General features: G+C 40.2%; 2 protein-coding genes across 4 annotated transcripts; both read left to right on the forward strand.

The window, feature by feature from the left end:
• Positions 1-258: 258 nt before the first annotated feature.
• On the forward strand, positions 259-9,775 carry LOC146393892 (F-box/LRR-repeat protein 3-like). The gene is made up of 6 exons (XM_084936829.1): positions 259-571; positions 3,269-3,473; positions 5,325-5,489; positions 5,599-5,721; positions 6,302-6,473; positions 6,691-9,775. The coding sequence occupies exons 2-6, from the start codon at positions 3,270-3,272 to the stop codon at positions 7,329-7,331; spliced, it is 1,305 nt and encodes a 434-aa protein (XP_084792955.1). The 5' UTR covers positions 259-571; position 3,269; the 3' UTR covers positions 7,332-9,775.
• Positions 9,776-12,291: 2,516 nt separating this feature from the next.
• Positions 12,292-20,036, forward strand: LOC146393893 (LIM and senescent cell antigen-like-containing domain protein 1). Of its 3 annotated transcripts, XM_084936831.1 has the most exons (11): positions 12,292-12,508; positions 13,589-13,745; positions 13,891-13,957; positions 15,424-15,544; positions 15,727-15,876; positions 16,030-16,180; positions 17,598-17,690; positions 17,870-17,918; positions 18,056-18,131; positions 18,330-18,505; positions 18,855-18,961. In XM_084936831.1, exons 1-10 carry the CDS (start codon positions 12,309-12,311, stop codon positions 18,466-18,468), a joined length of 1,203 nt encoding a protein of 400 aa, XP_084792957.1. In that variant the 5' UTR covers positions 12,292-12,308; the 3' UTR covers positions 18,469-18,505; positions 18,855-18,961. The 3 variants fall into 3 exon arrangements, with proteins under 3 accessions (XP_084792957.1, XP_084792956.1, XP_084792958.1); XM_084936830.1 differs by having other exon boundaries at positions 18,330-20,036; XM_084936832.1 differs by lacking the exon at positions 18,330-18,505 and having other exon boundaries at positions 12,294-12,508; positions 18,855-20,036.

The raw sequence follows: 20,036 nt of genomic DNA on the forward strand, positions 1-20,036 counted from the left end.
ACACCTCAATTTTTCAGGTGGTATATAAATGAGGTTTATTACTATTATTAGTATCATTATTATTGGAAGGTAAAATGTTTTAATTTTTAATGGGGATATTTAAATGACATAGCATAAATGTCACTCTTTGGATTAAATTTCATATTATTGTTTAAAAATGTAATTTCTTCTTTTTTCATTTGAATACCCCTATAGCTCTGTATGAAAACATCTTAGGGTGAAACTGCTCCCCCTGCCGACCGTTCACGGTAACCGCGGAACGGCTGTAATAAGCCCACTGGCTGCTCCGCACAACAACACAAACGCCATCTTTAGCTGACAAGCAAAGTAGCGAAGCTGAGAGTTGAGAAGCGAAACTAGGTCAGGCGCTCGGAAAGCCAGCACACTTTTGAAAACCTCATTTCACCAGCTTCCCGGCAGTTTTCGCTAACCTCCCGACACACCGTGCTGTCGTATGGTCCAATGTGTTTGATCGGTCGGCCAGCTCGGACGCAGTTTTCTTGTGTCGGTCCCGGTTGACGTTGAGTGATCGTCTCTAAATAAACAACCCCACGGAGGAGGTGATAACCAGGTGAGGAGGGTGAAGATAAATAACTGCCGCAGACCTGTAAGTGTCTGATCGAGCTGTTTTTAGTCACCGTTTTATGTTAAGTGGGTAGACTTTGCTAAGTAGTTGCCAAGATGTATGGTTGGGCTGAGCTAAGCTAACTCCTGACGGGTGTGTTGTTGCTGTAAACTGCGGTGGCATGAAACGGCGTCCACAGCGTGGCATTTATGCGTGGAAAAAGGCGCTCTTATTAAAAGACAGCATCAGCGAGTAGAAGCTAACTTTGAGGCAGCTTGACCACACGGTGCTGGTGGTTGAAGCAGAGGGAGGCGTGTCCTCCATTTGTACTGTTTTCATTTTCATGTGGGCAGAAGAAACGCTGAAGGAAACACGTAGGCTGTTCTTGCTGTTAATCACCAGCGTGTGTGAGGCAAAACACGCGGAATGGCCCAGTGCACACAGTAGTCAGGACAGACTTCCAGGAAATAAACACGTTGCTTTCTAACTTGGTGCTCGCGTACCTGTGAGAATCGACCGATACTGGGGGAACGGGAAAGCCGATAGAGGCAGTAAGCTGTTTTAAATGGTTAATGATTAAAGAAACTCGTCACGAGTGTTTTTGTTTAGAAAACTAGTCAACTAGTTAACCAGTATCCATGCAGCCACAGGTTAAAACTAAAGAGGTATCATTAGAAAACAGAGTACACACACACACACACACACACACCTTAGTGGACAGCAGAGTAAATATGCTTTTGTGATGTTCTTTGAAGTTTTTTTAAAAAATTCTTTTCGATTTAGTGTTGGTTTGCTTTTTTTTCGTGTCCCTTTTATTCTTTAAACATGTTCAGCATTAGTTTTCATTAATTTAGCTGTTAGTTTTATTTTTTTGGAATTAAGATAACTCTTTATTGTCATTGCGCAGTCATACATAGTACAATAGTATTATGAAATTGGAAAACTGTTATGTGTTTTGACAAGAATGACAGCTAAATATACTTCCTTTATATATTCCGTGATATAAAAATGCAATATTATTTCTGTTTTCATGCTTTTTTTCCCTAAAGGCCAGTTTTTTATTTTTTTGCATCTACAACAGTATGCAAACGTTTTGATTATTTAGATTTTATATGTATTTATATATAACTTTGCATTTGTATGTAAACATGTGCAAACATACATGGAAATACAGTATAAAACGCAAAATAGTTTGTACAGTTCTAACAAGCTTGAAAATCGATATTTAGTATGACCACCTTTGTTATTCAACACAGCCTGAACAGCTTTCGTGTAATATCTGGATATATTCGTGTATATCCACAGACCAGTTCTTGTATAATTTGGGACACCTCAGTCTTTTCTCCACATTTCCCTTCCTTAACAATGGCTTCTTGTCAGCCACCCTTCCTATGAGACCATTGCTGAGCTTCAGTGAACGTTAGAGAAAATTTTTTTGTCCAGTTTTCTCAAACTTTTTGAGGACACTCTGCACACCATATTGAGATATTAGAAGTTGTTGTCCAATAGTACTTTGGAAGTCACCTTGTTGGTGCAAAAATACATTTTTTATGGTTAGCAGATGATGTTATCTTAAGCATTTTTCACAGATTGAGCTAAATACATTGGAAACAAATTGTGTCTTTCTTACAGGCTACTAGAAATGAAGTGCCCAAGATACAATGTAAAACTGGTTCTTTGCTAAGTTGTCTGTTATGTGTTGACACAACACTGTTAATTTAGGTGCCCTTTTATGCTTGAATGATTCCTAGGTCAGTGTTAAAAGTCTAAACAAACAAACAAGCAAAGACATTCTTCTTAAAATGGTCAGCTAGAAGGAATAGAACAGAATAGCTCTTTATTATCACTGTGCACGTGCAACAAGATTATGGGTGCTCCCCACCAACTGTGCAGGAATAAAATATAAATAGTAAACAGCATGAATAAATGGCAAACAAGAGAAATATATACAGTCAGGGGGATATATACAAAACAAGAGAAATGTATACAAAAATAAGAGAAAGGCACATTAAAGTACAATGGACTGAAAATGAATGAATGAAAAAGCAACCAATGTCCAGAAAAGAACTGCAAAAGGCCTTCTTAAAGCCTGGATAACTATTATTCAAACGCACTTAAGAAAATACAAGGAAGTTGAGCTCATTTTAAACAAAATATAAAGAAACAAGGGGTGACTCAAGAGTTTTGCACAATGCTGTAGTTTTAGTTAACTGTAGAAACTTTTGTGCTTATATGTTCTAGATAGTCTTGTTTAATCAACTGCTGATTTTTAACTAGTTGAATTCAGTCAAATACACCAAGTTATTGACCTAACCATGGGGTCATGTGATCCTGCTTGGAGTCTAAATTTAGAAAGGAGAAGCACTCCTCCTGGTTTTCATTGATAATCTATAGGCACTGGTAGTTTTGTCATCTGGTCATTTTTCAAATGGGTACATAAGATTCACATATTTATCACAACAGCTATATATGTTGCTGTGAAATGATTTTTGTTTTTGTTTTTACTAGTTCATGACACAAAATAAGCAAATCTATATATAATTAACCAGATTACCCAATAAAAATATTTGTGGCTTTAGGGTCATGTGTCAGGCTTCCATATATGGGCTGCAAAAATAAAAACAACTGGGATAACATGCACAACGGCGAGCAGAAAAACTCAGCCCATCTGTCTGGATTTTAAACCCTCATCTTTTCACCCAGGATGAAACGAGGTCTCCAAGGGAACGAGCAGGAGGATGGAGGTGGAACCAGCGGTGGGTGTCAGAAGACTCTTAAACGGTCCCGCAAGCAGAGGAGGGAGAAAGATTTGGAGGATGAGGAAGCCCGCTGGGAGTGTCTGCCACAGGAGATCCTGCTCCACGTCTTCCAGTACCTGCCTCTACTGGATAGGGCTTTTGCCTCCCAGGTACCTGTACAATAATAATAAACCAGCATTTATAGCTGCTCTTTACAATATGTAGCAGGGGGCAGTATTTATTAGTTGTAAGAACTAGAACAGCACAGTCACATTTTTTTCCCTCTCATACTCATGTGTAAGCCTCGTTTGTATTGCTTTACTTACACGCTACATTGGCATTATTATACCTAATGGTTGCTGAGTTTATCTGATGGAGGATTATGAGCCTTAAAGGCCATAAGTGGGTGCTTCAGCTTGACTTTGATTGTGATACATGCTGTATTTGTTCATATAATGAGAGAGGTCTTCATTTGGCTAAACTAAGAAGGTAAAGCAGGGTTCTGTTAGTTTGTGGGTATGGGGTCATGTTTCAAAGCACTGCCTCAATTCGAACTGCCGCCAGTTTATCTCTTTTTTTAAAGTTGCAGCATTTTGCTGTTAACACTTTAATGGAAGGTTACTCATTCATGAGGGAGATCAACAAGATGTTTTCAGTTTTTCTGCACAAATAAAATGCAGCATGAGCATCTAAGTGGTAAACATAATGGAAAATGCAAAAGCATATAAAATTTGAATGTTTGACAGCTTTGCTGTTGCAGACAAAGAACTTCTGTTTTCGGCTGTTTCAGTGGACTGAGACCAAATGCATTGGAGTATTATAAAGTCATACTGTTCATGAGCACAATTTAATTTATGTACAAAATTTAAAAAAAAAAGCAATATAAAGTAATCAACTGTCTCACCAGTAGGTCTCACATCGGGGTAGTCTGACTTCATCGTGCTGCAGTTCAGTTCAATTTTTATATCAAATCACAAGAACAGGTCTTTAAAATTATTCAAGACCTCGTATGTAAGGAAAAGGATTTTAAATTTGATTGTGAATTTAACAGGGAGCCAATGAAGAGAAGCCAGTCAGTTTTCTGTTGCTTCAAGGTCTGATTAGAGTCATTTTCCAGCTCAAACCATTTTAATAGAACAGAACAAGGAACCAGCTGCACACGTTTGAGTTGGATCCTGCAACTTCGAGGTGGGAGATTTTCTCCCACCAAGTCTGGAAGATGGTATAAACAAAGCGTGCAGCCAGACTCCAACAGCTAAGGCTAAGGCTTTGCAGTTAAAAAGAAAAGTAGTTAGACACCAAAATTGAGTGATCTCCTTTGGCCACACTTCACCTCTCCACTGTCTCGTGACTTTAAGCTGGGTAGCCCCCCCCCCTCAAAAAAAGAAAAACAAATTAGTCACAATCCTGCAGAGGGCACCCAGCAGCAGAAACGCATAAGAAATATTTTATTTATGTGTTATGTATATATTTACACCCACGAAACAGGCAGTGAGGATTTTGACACATCTTAATTTCCTTTCACACCCAGTTGGCTAAGGAAGCTGATGCGATGCAGCATGTTTGAAGGTTCTTACGGCTTCACACATGCTTTATTAATACCGTTGGCTCGGAGTCAGGTATTTTTTTTAAAAAGGAGCCAGTGGCTCCTTTTTAAAAAATCATTATTAGTATTAAATACTTATTTACCAGTTTACTGTGCCATGTCAAACAGATGCTACCTACTGCTACAAAATATTAGTGGTATTTATTTTCCTATTTTTCCAAATAACTTCTGAGCATTATGATTACGTAACTCAGCAGGAGTTTAAACAGTAAGCAAGCAGATGTACAGTGTTGCTGTTTTCCTGTTTCAACAAGTCATATCCTCGACATTTGTGCCAGGGTGACACCTCTAAGATTAATTATTGGTTTCTCTTCTCTTCTCTGAGTCACATTTTGTCCTCTTGCCTGAGGATGAAAAAAAAGGAGTATTTTTGTCCTCAGCATGAAAAATTGAAAAGTTTGTGTTGTTGCTGCAGGTATGCCGGGGCTGGAACGAGGCCTTTCACATGCCAGAACTGTGGCGATGCTTTGAGTTTGAGTTGAACCAGCCAGCCAGCTCCTACCTGAAGGCCACACACCCAGACCTCATCAAACAGATCATCAAGAGGCACTCGGACCACCTGCAGTATGTCAGCTTCAAGGTACGAAAGAGAGGGGGGCAGTTTGAGGTTACAGCAGTTCAGTGATGAAGCGAAGTGGATTTTTATGTGCTGCCCAGCTCACAGTGCCATTTTCTCTGTGTGCTGCCAGGTGGACAGCAGCAGAGAGTCTGCAGAAGCAGCGTGCGACATCCTCTCTCAGCTGGTGAATTGTTCTTTGAAAACTCTGGGGCTCATCTCCACAGCCAGGCCCAGCTTCATGGAGATGCCTAAGGTCAGCCTCAGCAACAGGGTTACATCGTGTGCATTTTCAAGTAAAAGCAAACAGACGTGACACCACAAGGTGGGGCGTGAACTTTTGCAGAGCCTTAGAAATGAGGCATGACTGAGAAGATTTGAGAACCACTGAAGCACTCAGACATGAGCGTCTCTGAATTGTAACGCACCGCAGAGATCTGAAAATCCACCGCTTTAGAGCTCCTTTGATTAATGCCTGAAAGGAAGCTGGTCTGATTAAAGTCAAGTGCCTGTGGGAAGGTCTACAAGTTGATATCTCCAAAATCTTCTACTCAGCCCCTGTTTTCTTTGACACTTTATGTCAGAAGACAGATCCCACAGATGCATACAATGTAAAAGAAACTCTGTGGAATTATGGTAATTTGCTGTGCCGCGGTCTTGTTTTGTTTGCAGCTTTTATTTTACAACTACCTGCACAAATATGCATCTGCTCCTAGACAAACCTGAAAGTTTCAGTGTGTATGTGTAGTTGAATTAGATGCTTGTTACTAGATCTGTCTGCAGATTTCCTAAATAAAATGTTTGCTTATTGTTTCTCTCTCTTCTCTGTTCAACAGTCCCACTTCATCTCAGCACTGACTGTGGTCTTCGTCAACTCTAAATCCCTGTCCTCCCTGAAGATTGATGACACGCCCGTGGATGACCCGTCTCTTAAAGTCCTGGTGGCCAATAACAGCGACACGCTCAAACTGCTCAAAATGAGCAGCTGCCCTCACGTTTCACCTGCAGGTACTGACAAATGGAACAAATGAGAGAAATTAGGGGCCTTAATGATTAGTAATGACTAATTAGTCATTGTGTAGAATTTGATTGATTGATTGAGAACTGTTATTGCTGAAATTGTAAGGTTTCTCCCTTGTTTCTCGAGGGCTTGGGTGCGATTTATAGACGTGCTGTACAGGTTGCCAGTAAACACTGCATTTCTTTTTTGGGCGTGTATTTCCAGGCATCCTGTGTGTGGCTGATCAGTGCCATGGCCTGAGAGAACTGGCTCTCAACTACCATTTGCTGAGCGATGAACTTCTCATCGCCCTCTCCTCGGAGAAGCACGTGCATCTCGAGCACCTCCGCATTGACGTGGTCAGTGAAAATCCCGGCCAACAGTTTCACACCATCAAAAAGAGCAGCTGGGACGCCATGAAGCGTCACTCGCCTAAATTTAATCTGGTCATGTACTTCTACCTCTACGAGGATGAGTTTGGCCCTTTCTTCCGCGACGAAATCCCCGTTACGCATCTGTACTTCGGCCGCTCCGTCAGCAAAGACGTGCTGGGGCGCGTCGGCCTCAACTGCCCGCGTCTGGTTGAGCTGGTGGTGTGCGCCAACGGGCTGCGACCGCTGGACGAGGAGCTGATCCGCATCGCCCAGCGCTGCACGCAGCTGTCTGCCATTGGCTTGGGAGAGTGCGAAGTGTCCTGCAGCGCCTTCGTGGAGTTTGTCAAGATGTGTGGAGACAGACTGACACAGCTATCCATCATGGAGGAAGTACTGGTTCCAGATCATCGCTACGGGTTGGATGATATCCACTGGGAGGTATCAAAGCATTTGGGTCGCGTCTGGTTCCCAGACATGATGCCTACGTGGTAGAGCTCTGGTAGAAGGCTCATCTTTCTTTCTTTTTTTTCTGAAAACATGAAGAAAACTGATTTTATTTTATTAACATGTATTGATTTCAGCTACAAATTTCTGTATATAACTTTTGTATTTAGGTGTATATTTATAGATTATAATTTACGTAATTTGTAACATTTAGTATCTTGTTTTCTTCAGCTCTTGAATACTGGATAAATATAGTGTTTGAGGAGGGTTTGGGAGTGTCACTTTTCCAGGGGGATTAACAAATATGTCTGGTAACTAATGGCCCGTTTATGCTCGCCGTTTTTGCCCTCACGAACGGTGATGTATGAAGAAAGTGACATCACATCCACCGGGCAATCGTACCAGAAACTTTTGTAGCTTCACACAGGTGTCTGTGCCATTGCTGCAGCAGCTGGTTTGGGAGTGCACTCGTGTCAGAAGTAAACCTCTTGTTTAATTCTATCATTGCAATTGTTTTGCTTCTGGTTTTGACTTTTTCTCCTGTGCCACAGCTAATGTGGATGTTTTATGACACCTATCATTCAGGAAAATCCTGCAGCAAATCCTGCTTTAAATGATACCGCGCTATTGCGACGTCACAGTTGGCGTGCAGAACCACCGGTCCGGCGAGCATAAATGCACCTAATTAGTTTCATACACACAAGATGCATGTAACAAAGATTCCTTTTGCCTTGTAATTATAATCCTTTTAATATAAATCAGAAACTTTAAAGCACTGAGCTTAATTTCACTTAAGCGAGTTAACTTGCAGATGTTAAAGAGATTATCATCACCACACTGAACCCAGTGTCTTTGAAGCCAGGCAGTTTAGTCTTAGAAGGGGATGATCACCATTATAAGCTAATGTATTTTAGTACTCATTCAAAGCCACCCAAATTAATGTTATAGAAGGTTTTCTGATATATTTTTGTTTGTTTCTTTACAGCTGCAGTAATAAGTTGTGACTGTACAAGAATGAGTGATTTTTTTCACAGTGAGGCAACAGCTTGTTATAGATTGTGGTTGCTGATCATGTGACTACAAGGAGGGAGGCAGCAGCACAGACAGTACTTATTTGTTTTGTCTGCTCCTGCCATCCATCACTGTGTCACGACTTCAGTTTTATTTGAATGTGCTTTTGAACCTCATGTTTCTGCCCTGTGTTTGATTTTGGACAGCAAATTGTGGAGGCAATTTTCTTTGGTCGCTTTGGCCATGATCGCGTTTGTCTTCATATACTGTATAAATATGTGTATATATAAACATATATGTGCGTGCATGCGTAATGTACGATAATTTATTTTCTGCATTGCCTGCACCCACGTTCCTGTAATTGTAAATATAAAATCTGTTATATTTAAAAACAAATGTAAGAGAGAAATTCTAATCATATATCTGTACATTTAATGATTCCTTTCGATGCACTTTTACCCTAATGAAGGTCCTGAGAGTAGCATTAGGGAAGGAAATGGAACAATTTTGGAGCTAAATGGTCACAGGATTTAGCAGCGGTTCTGCAGTCTAATAACTCTGAGCCACCTTTTGTAGTTAACTTGATTTTACAAGGTTTGTTTCTTACAAACTTTGAGATTATAAGATCCTAAAGTGGATTTTTTTTGTTTTGTTAACTGACACAAAGAAATCATCCTGGGAAACCAAAACCTTCGATACAGCACAGTCACTGATTATGCTTCTATTTCTAACTTGAAGAAATATTAGAGTGATTCAGGAAAATTGTAACTAATTGGGAAACAAATTCAGAATTTCGAAGGTTATTTGATTGATGTGCGCACAGTTGTAACGTTAGGGCTGTGTTGTTCAGCCTGTCGCAGACACAGTGGACTTTCAGAAATGAAGCGGGTGGTTGTAGATGATATTTGAAATCGTGCAGCCCTGCAGACGGGACAGTATGGCAGCTGAATGTTGATGTAGCCGAGTGTTTTCATGAATGTGTAAGCTTGAAATATTTATCTTTCTCTATTGTTTTTGTTGCAGGGGGCTGAAAGCTGATTTAAGTTGGACACCTTTTAGTCTGTCAGTCATTATGTTCCGAGTTTACGAGGTTCATATTTCACCTTGTCTGTTTTTTTGGGTTTTTTTTTTTACTTTTTATTTTTTTGGGCAAATGTTAATAGAAGAGCCACTCCTTTATATTGATATTCTACCCTGTAACAGGCCCTGTAACGTCTTACTTGCAAGTTTTCTGTTTCTGCGAAGGTGCCACGCCTGGTAATGGACTTTATCCTTTACTGGTGCACAGTACAGTTTATGGTGTATCTATACAAATACAAATGCAAATATGCCGTCTGTTGGTTAATATTAACCACATTTGTGTTGTGCTTGCACATGATTATCGTAGTATCAGAAAACTGGCCGAGTAAGGGCTGCAGTTGTATAGAGAACAACATGTTGTTTATATTTAATCTAAATAAAGCTGCATTGTATTGAGAAGATTTTTTGGAGAGTAACGTCTCGTTCTTTTCCCAAAGAGATGAAGCATTCCAGTAAAAATCGTTAAAAAAAAAAAAAAATTGTACTATAAAGACAATGATGTGCTTCGGTTCACATGGATTTAAGTTCTTTGAACTGTTTCAAGATCATATTCAGAGCTGAGTGAGGTATTTAGATAGATATAGACTTTATTAATCCCCATATTGGAGAAATTCACAAGTTACAGCAGCACAAGGCTCAGTAAGAAAAGAGGCATTAGAGATATATGAGAACATCTATCCATTCGCTTCCGCTTATCCTTTTTCAGGGTCGCTGGAGCCTATCCCAGCTGTCATGGGGCGAGAGGCGGGGTACACCCTGGCTAACACACAGGGACAGACAACCATTCACTCGCACATTCACACCTAGTGGCAATTTGGATTATCCAATTTACCCATCCCCACAAGCTGCATGTCTTTGGTGGGTGGGAGGAAGCCGGAGTACCCGGAGGGAACCCACACAAACACGGGGAGAACATGCGAACTCCACACAGAAAGACCCCGGCCTGATGGTGGAATTGAACTCAGGACCTTCTTGCTGTGCGGCAACAGTGCTAACCACTGTACCACCGTGCTGCCCATATATATGAGAACAAATGAGGAAAATTAAGGAAGAAAAAGACAGTGTACAAATAAAACAAGCAAAAATAATATGAAAAAGTCAATTTTTATGATGTGCAAATGGTTGCTATGTACAGTAAAATATACCAGAAGACATTTCACTAAGCTGTTTGTTTATGTGTATATTAAATGCATTAGGAGAGATAATACAAGCACACATATCCGAGCAGGTATCTATTCTATACGCCTATTTTAAAGTTAGAAAAAATGTTGCTGTTGTGCTACACAATCAGAGAGAAATGTGAGTATAGATATCATAAAATGCTATCATAACTCTCTGAGAGCAATGAAATGCAGTGTTGTTAAGGATACCCTGAGTGTAATGTATTAATTAGGAGCAGACTGTTACTGGATTCTCTTTAATCCATATTTAGCCCTCTTTAAGTCTTTTCTCTCTATCCTTTGTCCTCTATTTGACAGTCTGTGCAAAATATCTTATTTAGAAAGGCTAAAGGTTTATTAAGAAGAACAGGCTAATCACTCATATCACTAGCTTTAAAAATAAGCTACCACCACAAATAGGCCCACGCTAATGCATATGCTGCGAGTCACCTCGTTTTAATTTTGCTATGCAAGATGATGAAAAAGGTTAAATTACACTTCAAACATCCCTGCGAGGAAACTGGAGAGAAAAGGAATAAAGTGTATTACCAAGCGAGCAAAACTTTATTTATGCAGCAATTACCTCCAAGCCAAGTGCTTTTCAAGCAGCTTTATAAACAGCAGTAAACATGAAGACATAAAAATAGACACGAGCAAGAGAGGACACAATCTAGTAAGAGTTCCATTAAGTGAAATCAGATAAAAGACGTAACCTGCGGTGCTGTCTCGTGTTTCAGCCACAGCTAATTAAATTTTTAGGTCTCAGGATTTAAAAGGACAATAAGTGATATTTCTTAAACAGGAAATGCTCTGAGCTCCTGAGCTGTGGACTAAGAGCCGATGAAGTCAGATTATTGGTTCAAGATCCACAGTTTGGGAAGATTAAACTTTCTTTAAAGTTCTTTAAATTACTCACTTCATGTGCAAATATGTGCTTAAGTACATTTCTGAGCATTAACACATGTATAATTATAAACTTTACCCATGTAATTGGTGTTTTTATCTATTTAAATGGTGCCAGTTCACAATATCAGTTGCTCATGGCGCCTCCAGCATTTTTTCATAGGGATGACCATATGAGGGCCACTAAAAACATTGGGGCACACTACTGGGGCAGCAAATTTTGGGGGTGCCCCCCTGGTAGCTCCCCTGCCAGTTGCCTCAAACACTTCATATTGTAAGGTAAAGACTCAATATTAAAGATAACCTATAACGAATGGGAGAAAACAAAAATACAATCTTAATTCTAAATTGGAATTGCGATTTTGGCAGCTGTGACAATGACAATGAATTAACTCATGTGTACACTGTGGTCATGAATTGATGGGCATGGCCAGCAATAATCCAACTAAAGAGTTTAAAGTACACCAGGAAAATATCCTCGACACCAACACCAAAATGAGCCAGAACCATTGATCTAAAGTGGGATGGATCTATGCTTTTTTTTTTTTTTTTTTTAATTTTTTACACAATTTTGACCTACTATCTGAATTTTGCAGCAGAAACTGAGATAAATCAGACCAGGGAATCTGCGAATCTGTGAATTCATCGTGAGTTCATTTTTCAAGTGAAATTAATTTTACTAAATTAGTTTCTTGTATTAATTATTAAACCACATACTTCAAGAAAGTAATTTAACAACACCCTCTGTATTTTTTAATCCTAAATGAACATTTATTTTCTAAATATGGTTTTATGTACCCATATATGAGGAGCATGCACGGAGCTCTGCAGTAACTTAATACGTCGTGTAAGCTCAGTCGAGGTTAGGCGGATGCTGCTCTCCGGTCACTCCCACCGTGGGAGGACGGAGTCACTGCCGCCGGATAGTCCCCCTCAGCTGGGAGGGGCAGCAGAGCTCTTTGAAGTTGCTTTACTTTGGGAAACGATCGAGCACGTTAGCTTTATAACAGTCTTTTTTTCAAAAGGTGTTATACTCTCAAGGATGTTGGGTGTGGCTGGAATGCCTGGCAGGTACGTTTTTTTTTTGTGTGTAGCGTAAACATAAACTCGAGTAGAGGTTAAATTGCCCGTTAGCTTTGGAAGCCAGCAGGCTAACACTAACAGCTTGCCAGCGTAGCCAATCTCTGGGGAGAAGTTAGCTCATCGCTTCTCTACAGTAGACAGGACGCTTTTCAAAACAGTATAATTATCGCTACACAAGTATAATTATCACCACACCCCACATTTTGGTACAAGGCAAACAAAGTGTAGAGATTACTCTGCGGAGTTTGCGGATTTCATTACACATACTTAGCTTAGTTTTTTCTATGCTACACGGTGTCAACGGCTAGCATGCTAAGTCAGTTGTATTCGCTATTTGTATAGCTCCTTTTTCAAAACTCACATAATTTTTTATCATACAATCATTCACAGCACTTTATTGGTATTTACAAAATAAATAAATGTATCTTATGTGCCCTGGATTAATGTCAGAACGTTGTAATACTGTAACAATTAAGAAAGTTGTTAAGCTTATTTATTTGCAATTGTAGAACTATTGACCAAAAGGCTAAAAATAGCTTTTTCCTAAAACAGTAAAACAAACAAACAACAACTATAAAATAGAAATGTATAAACAACAGGAGGGTATACAAACAACCATATATATCTAGACATGTCTTTGATTGATATGGCAGCAGATATAGTGCATAGATAAGTGACTCATTTTAGTTATTTACATGTACATAGTACTGTAAAGGATAATGTTAGAAATTGTGAGATAATTTAGTTGTCACATGTATCAGTAATTATATATACATATCTATGTAGAGTGGTTGTGTGTTTGGGAAGTTGCAGCCAGAGAAACCCCTGACTGTTCTGTGTTGTTACCAAATTAGGTGATGACTTTGCAGTGAGTAATAGTGTTAGTGAGTTCAAATATTATTTCCATTCTCCATGGTGACAGCTGCATGAAGGAAGCTCGGGAGATGATATAGGAGTTATGTGAGAAATGATAAACACTAGTCTAAACTCGCACTGCAGTTATTTGTCAGCCCTGCATGTCAGAGGATGTTGCAGACCTAATGTATGTGTTATTGTTTCGTGCAACAGCATTGCTAATGCCCTGGCCAGTGCAGCCTGCGAGCGATGCAAGAGCGGCTTCGCTCCGACTGAGAAGATTGTCAACAGTAATGGAGAGCTTTACCATGAGCAGTGCTTCGTGTGTGCCCAGTGTTTCCAGCAGTTTCCAGAGGGGCTGTTCTACGAGGTAGACATTCTCTAGTAGTCACTGCTCATTTTACACATCAGTACAAAGCTCAGTGTGTATAGCTCATAAACATGTGTGGAAATATTTGTCCTTTTCTTTTCTTTATATAACGACTTTTTTTCTTTAAATTATTATTTGTCTACAGTTTGAAGGGAGGAAATATTGTGAACATGACTTCCAGATGCTCTTTGCTCCCTGTTGTCACCAGTGTGGTGAGTGTTACATGGCTTCAAGTGGTATTTTATTAGACTTTTGTTCTATGGTGACAACTGGACTAAATCATGGTGAAAATCAATCAAACAAACAAACAAAAAAAAACCCATTTGCGCTCTGTGCAACAACAGTAGGAGTGGTTTGTTTTGGCGTTTTGGTGCTCTGTGCGGATTTTAATTCATTGTTTCTGGCTTGGTGGCTAACACTATTACTGTGTGGCACAAACTGCTACTTCATTTACTGCTGATGGGAGAAGAGCGAGAGACCATGGGGAAGTAACATAGGCTCAACCAGCGGGAGAGCACCATATAACTGTTAACCTTTTTCACACATAGGAATGAATGATTCAGCCCACCGTAGTTAATGCACACAAGCGGATTAATGTCAGCTGGACTCCTGAAGGTCAAACGTTATTGCGTTATAACATTTGCATGGCTCATTTTTATTTCCTGATAGTTGTAGGGTTTCCACCAGTGCGTTACAAGCCTGTTGCCTTGCCAGGCCTAAGTTGAGCCATCCCTCCAGGGTATGTGAGAATAGCTTCAGCTGTTAAATTCGCTTAAGGGTGTTACTGGAATGCAGTCCGCATTATCTGTTGTCACACAAAAGAAAAAAAACTATAAGAAAACTGTTCTGTCTTTTCAACTGATATCCTTGCACAGAAGTGTATTAATCAATTCAGGCTAAATCATTCATCTCTATGTAAACGGTGCCCTCCTGCAGGAGTATATACATATTCATCTTCATGTTGGAAGTGGGGAATAAATAAAATCCCCCATGTCTTGACGTGTCTCTTAGGCTCGCAGTCCAGTGGTGGAAACCCTACTGTTGTTTAGCTTTTCTCAAATAAACTGTCTGTGTGGTTGATTAAGCATTCATTCATTTATTGCTGTCACAGATGTGCTCATGCTGCACTTTTCTTTTTTTCTTTTTTTTTTGCACATAACGACCCCTGTGGATAATTTTCTGCCCAGATTTCATGTAACAGACCTTTCACATGATGTGTAGCATCTCCTAAAGCGTTCACTGTTTACTGTGCCTCGCTTTCTGTATTGCTCCTTGTTTAGATCAGATCCCAGTGTGTCCACATTGGGCTTTAGGGCTATTTATACTTTTATTTAGAGCTTCCCGCTTGTATTTAGGTCATCCAAGATGCCTTTTAGTGCATCTTGGATGTATCCCATAAGCTTAACTCAAGTGCTTCTCATCCATGTCAAGGGAAACACAGTCTTTGTTAATTTAATTATGCAGAAAATTAAAAGGCATTTAACAGTAGTCTTATTTTAAGTGTCACTAAGAGAACAATATAGAAAGTATTGTAGTGTGTTGTTGCAAAACTGTATAATTGTGTTCCTGTACACCAACCAAAAACAACATCATGTAAAATAACATCTAGGCCCAACAAATATTGAAAGTCAATCTTAGGATTGATTCAGGCTGATCTCTCACTTATGGTTTCCCTCAGGAGAGTTCATCATTGGTCGTGTCATCAAGGCCATGAACTATAGTTGGCACCCCGACTGCTTCTGCTGTGACATTTGCCAGGCTGTGCTTGCAGATGTGGGCTTTGTCAAGAATGCTGGCAGGTAAGCGTCCCATCTGATTACAGTCATAAGACAGTGACAGCCTGTAAAACAGGTGGTTACACACGTCAAGCTGTTGACTCGATTGCTTTTGCATCCTAACAAAGCAGCTATGATGGAGGGTGTCGAAACAGTTATTGAGGCTGCAGCGATCTCTCTTCACATCCCTTCCCCATTTACCTCAGGCACCTGTGCCGGCCGTGCCATAACCGCGAGAAAGCCAGAGGCCTGGGCAAGTACATCTGCCAGAAGTGCCATGCCATCATCGAAGAGCAGCCACTGATCTTTCAGAACGACCCCTATCACCCGGACCACTTCAACTGCACCAACTGCGGGTCAGTCTTCTCACTCCGCACCAGGGTTTTAGTGCAGAAAACCGCCCACACGCTTCAGAATACATTCAAGGTTCATAGAAAGACCGTCTTCATTAGTGTGTTCAGCCTGTGTTCGGCAGCTCATCATGCATTTCATTGTTTCCCTTTGCACAGGAGGGAGCTGACAGCAGATGCCAGGGAGCTGAAAGGAGAGCTCTACTGTTTGCCCTGCCACGATAAGATGGGTGTACCCATCTGCGGTGCCTGCAGGAGACCTATCGAGGGGCGTGTTGTCAATGCCATGGGCAAGCAGTGGCATGTGGAGGTTCGTGAACGAGAACGGGCCTGTTTATGTACACAAAGTTACAGTCATGCAAAAGAAATCAGGGGTAACATGGCTTTGATTAAGCAGCTTGCTCCTTCAAAGAAAAGCCAAAGATTTTAGGAGTTTGCTGCAGGAATCATGTTAATGTGAGCTTGATTTGATATTTATTTAAAAGAAATGGTGATAGATGATTTTTTTTTTCCTCCTTGCAGAGTAGGAGCTTTACAAAAGAGGCCATTAAACACAAAGTAATGACAAAACCATTCATCCATCCATCCATCTTCCTAACTGCTTATTATATGAAAAAAATCACATTAAAGTAATTCAGGCAGAACTTATGTGAGTGTCACAAGTGCTTCTATAAAATTAACATCACAAGTCGGAATACAGGAAAGTCTCAAAGACTAATGATAAGTTCATAATAGTGTCTGACGTCATGCTGGCCGCCTTCTCTTTGCTCGCAATACACTGCTCAGCCACCGCATTAAAACCACTGACAGCTGTAGTGAATAACATCAATCATCTCATTACAAGCATTATTGGAAAACCTTTGCTCCCAGCAAGGTTTTCCAACACAACAGCATTGCTGAACAGCTGCATTCTGTCCAGCACGATGGTATCCTGTGCCATACATCACAAACGGATCAGGAATGAATAAAGTCTTCCCCTATTATCCAAACTCCTCAGATCCCAGTCTAGTCAGGCGTAAGGGAGAAGCCCAATCCAGAGGTCAGGCGTCCATGACCAGAGTCATTCAAAGATGTTTTCGAGGTGTTTTTAATATTGTGGCTGTTAAGTTTATGTGCAAAACAGTCTTTCCTCAAAAGAATAATAAAAGTCTATAATGACTGTCATATTTAGTTACTCTTACTTATGCATAAGAAAATTAAGTTAATTAAATATCCAATTTGGAACCAAAATGCTGTCAGCGAGCTAATTTGGGAGATGTGAGCGCTTTTAAAAAGCTTATTTCTCCGGAGGCAGAGCGCGGCAGATCGAATTGTGTGTTTATCTGTATGGAGACTGCTGAGCTTTGTACTGTTCAAAAAGCTATCAACGGCGTATAGCACTCAATTTAATGCTAAAGATGGTAATTAGCCAAAATTAATTTAGATTCTACCCACTTCAGGAGTTTAGCTGGCAAGTGCCAGGAAAGTAGAAGCATTTTAAAAACACTCCGTGCACACCACCGGCAGTTTCTCCACAACAGTGAGAGATAACCGCATCTTAAAAACAAACGGCGTAAAATTGCGGTAGCGCTCTTCCAGTAACCATTTCTCCTGTGGTCTCTGTATATGGTCTCTGCTCATGTAATATTCATGTTTCTGACCGTTAGAGAAGTCGGTATGCTTTCTGGGTTTTTTTTATTTTTTAAGAGGTCTCCTTAACCCTCAGCAGTATTTGCTCTTGTTTGCAGCATTTTGTGTGTGCCAAGTGTGAAAAGCCTTTCCTCGGTCATCGCCATTATGAGAGAAAAGGGCTGGCATACTGCGAGACTCATTATAACCAGGTAAGAAAGAAAAACACAGCTCTGCAAGTACAATATTGGCTTTGGAGAACACGACAGTGAAGTCTAAAAAAACCAAGAAAACCCCCCCAAACAGCAGCGCTAACCTCTTACTCCAGCAGCACATAAAAGAATGTGTTTGCTGGATAAACGCCTAATCTCCTTGTTTCTCTGTTATCAAGCTCTTCGGTGATGTGTGTTATCACTGCAACCGTGTGATTGAAGGCGATGGTGAGTATCAGGGTGATAAAGCTTGTAATCAGTGCAGTGTTTTTTATTTTTTAAGAAGTGCTGCTTGAAGATAGAGGAGCTCCATGTTTAAGATTTGTCCACATTTTTTATTTTATTTTACGTCTTTATCCCTCCAGTTGTGTCCGCTCTCAACAAGGCCTGGTGTGTCAGCTGTTTCTCATGCTCCACCTGCAACACCAAACTCACTCTCAAGTAAGTTGAAGTGCTCATTTACAGCCAGCTGATTGTCGCCGTCCTCAGTTTTCTCCAACACCTCTGCATCGAGTCCTAACACTTGTCCGCACGCATTATTCACTTCTCCTCCGACAACTCTTCCCTCTTTTGGCTCTTTTCCTTCTCTTCCAATTTCTTCTCTTACATGCTTCACTTGCTGCGTCTGTGGTAACTCAGAGATAAGTTTGTTGAAATTGACCTGAGGCCAGTGTGCAAGCACTGCTATGACCGCATGCCCGAGGAGCTGAAACGCCGCCTGGCCCGACGTGAGCGCGATGCCAAAGAGCGCAAGAAAAAGTCTGCTGTCTGTCAGTAGAAATCTTATTCTTTACAACTCACCACTCCATCGATTGGTTGGTGCAATCTCTTACTTACTTCTTTTATTTGTGCTGTGCTCGCCCCCCCCCCCCCCCCCCGGACAGTGTGGCATGTTATTATTTCTTATTTATTTTGCAAAGCCAGTTATTTTGCGTGAGTGGTGTTTGTGCAAAACCTATAAGCGTACATGTTTACGCATGAGTTTGGTTCAGCTGATGCTTTAGTAGGACTGCAGTACTTATTCTGTATTAACTGCTGCTTATTTTCACTGCAGCCGATGGGTTTGTAAAAGGGGGGGAAAAAAAGCAAGGTTCAGATGTTTTGTTGTATCTGGTCAGCAGTGATTTTATATATTTATTTATTTTTAATCCTTTCTCTTTGCAGGAACAAGTTTGTTGAGTTTGACATGAAGCCTGTTTGTAAAAAGTGCTATGAGAAGTTTCCTCTGGAGCTCAAGAAAAGGCTCAAGAAGCTGGCAGAGTCCAAATGAGCTGCTTCAGGCCAAACAACCTGGACGTTTTTGTCTGTGATGTATGTGGTGGTAAAATATCCAGGGGAACTACTGCTTAACAACACAAGAGCCTGGCATTTAATCGGTACATAAATATTAAAAACTTAAATCTGGGATCCATTTAAAAATAAATGTATATCCTTGTGGTCGTTACATCAATGTGCTTCATTAATGTGCTTTTTAGCTTTTTTAAAAAAATTTTTTTTTTTTAAATATGCAACTGCTATTTTTTTTAAAATACATTCCTAAATTAGCCAAAATGATCATTTTCTTGTAAGTGAGAAAAATACAAGGAACAAAATTTGATCTTTACACTTGTGCCTTTAATATTTGAACATGTAATATGACTATAATGTGGTGCTATGCTTTCCTATATCGGTTTTAACGAGTGTGAGTCATTAGAAGGGGACCATTGTGTTCCTCAGAGTATTGTAACAGTGCCTCTTTTTTGGGGGAAAAACAAAATCTTAAATGAGCTGTTATTTTTGGGAGCTGGTAGCAATTTTCATCATTATGTGTTAATGAAACTGCATTGGGACAAACAGCTGTATAGTTTCTGGCACCACCTCTGTACCAGCCCGGCAGGCTATTCAGAGAATTATTACATGACTAAAACTGGGCCTTTGGGAGAAATGGGAACAGCAGAGGGTGCTGCTACTACAGAATCCGAGCCTTATCTTTTAAAGTGTTGTCCGCATGCTCTCTATGCCTTCATTGTGTGTGGCTGTGTAAGGTTGTTTGTACAGTAAATGTTCATCGGATATATTTTTTCTATAGCCAAATTAACATTTTGCGTCTTCCTGTGAAAAACTCTTCAAAGGATTTCAGATGAAATGACCCTTCAGCTGAATATTTAACCTGCTTTGTTTAAAATATTGTCAGCATTTTGCTGGCACCAGCAAATCTTTTTAGAAAAATTAAGTGCCACACAACAAACTGCATTTGTTCGAATGATGAAATACTTTGGGGAAAAAAAAAAAGTTTACAGTTTACGGCAGCATATATTCAGTGTTTACCATCAGGATGAATCATCAATAAAGTATTTCTGAATACAT

This window comes from Perissodus microlepis, chromosome 1 (genome assembly GCF_051167445.1).
Source record: "Perissodus microlepis isolate ML-2025 ecotype Zambia chromosome 1, ASM5116744v1, whole genome shotgun sequence".
Lineage (NCBI taxonomy): Eukaryota > Metazoa > Chordata > Actinopteri > Cichliformes > Cichlidae > Perissodus > Perissodus microlepis.

Bases quoted from the DNA above. Each gene is read 5' to 3' on its own strand.
- LOC146393892 (XM_084936829.1), top strand. From the start codon at position 3,270: ATGAAACGAGGTCTCCAAGGGAACGAGCAGGAGGATGGAGGTGGAACC. The intron at 5,722-6,301 runs GTCAGCCTCAGC...TCTGTTCAACAG, and splicing joins GCTTCATGGAGATGCCTAAG to TCCCACTTCATCTCAGCACT. The intron at 6,474-6,690 runs GTACTGACAAAT...GTGTATTTCCAG, and splicing joins CCCTCACGTTTCACCTGCAG to GCATCCTGTGTGTGGCTGAT.
- LOC146393893 (XM_084936830.1), top strand. From the start codon at position 12,309: ATGCTGCTCTCCGGTCACTCCCACCGTGGGAGGACGGAGTCACTGCCG. The intron at 12,509-13,588 runs GTACGTTTTTTT...TTCGTGCAACAG, and splicing joins GTGGCTGGAATGCCTGGCAG to CATTGCTAATGCCCTGGCCA. The intron at 17,691-17,869 runs GTAAGAAAGAAA...TCTGTTATCAAG, and splicing joins GCGAGACTCATTATAACCAG to CTCTTCGGTGATGTGTGTTA.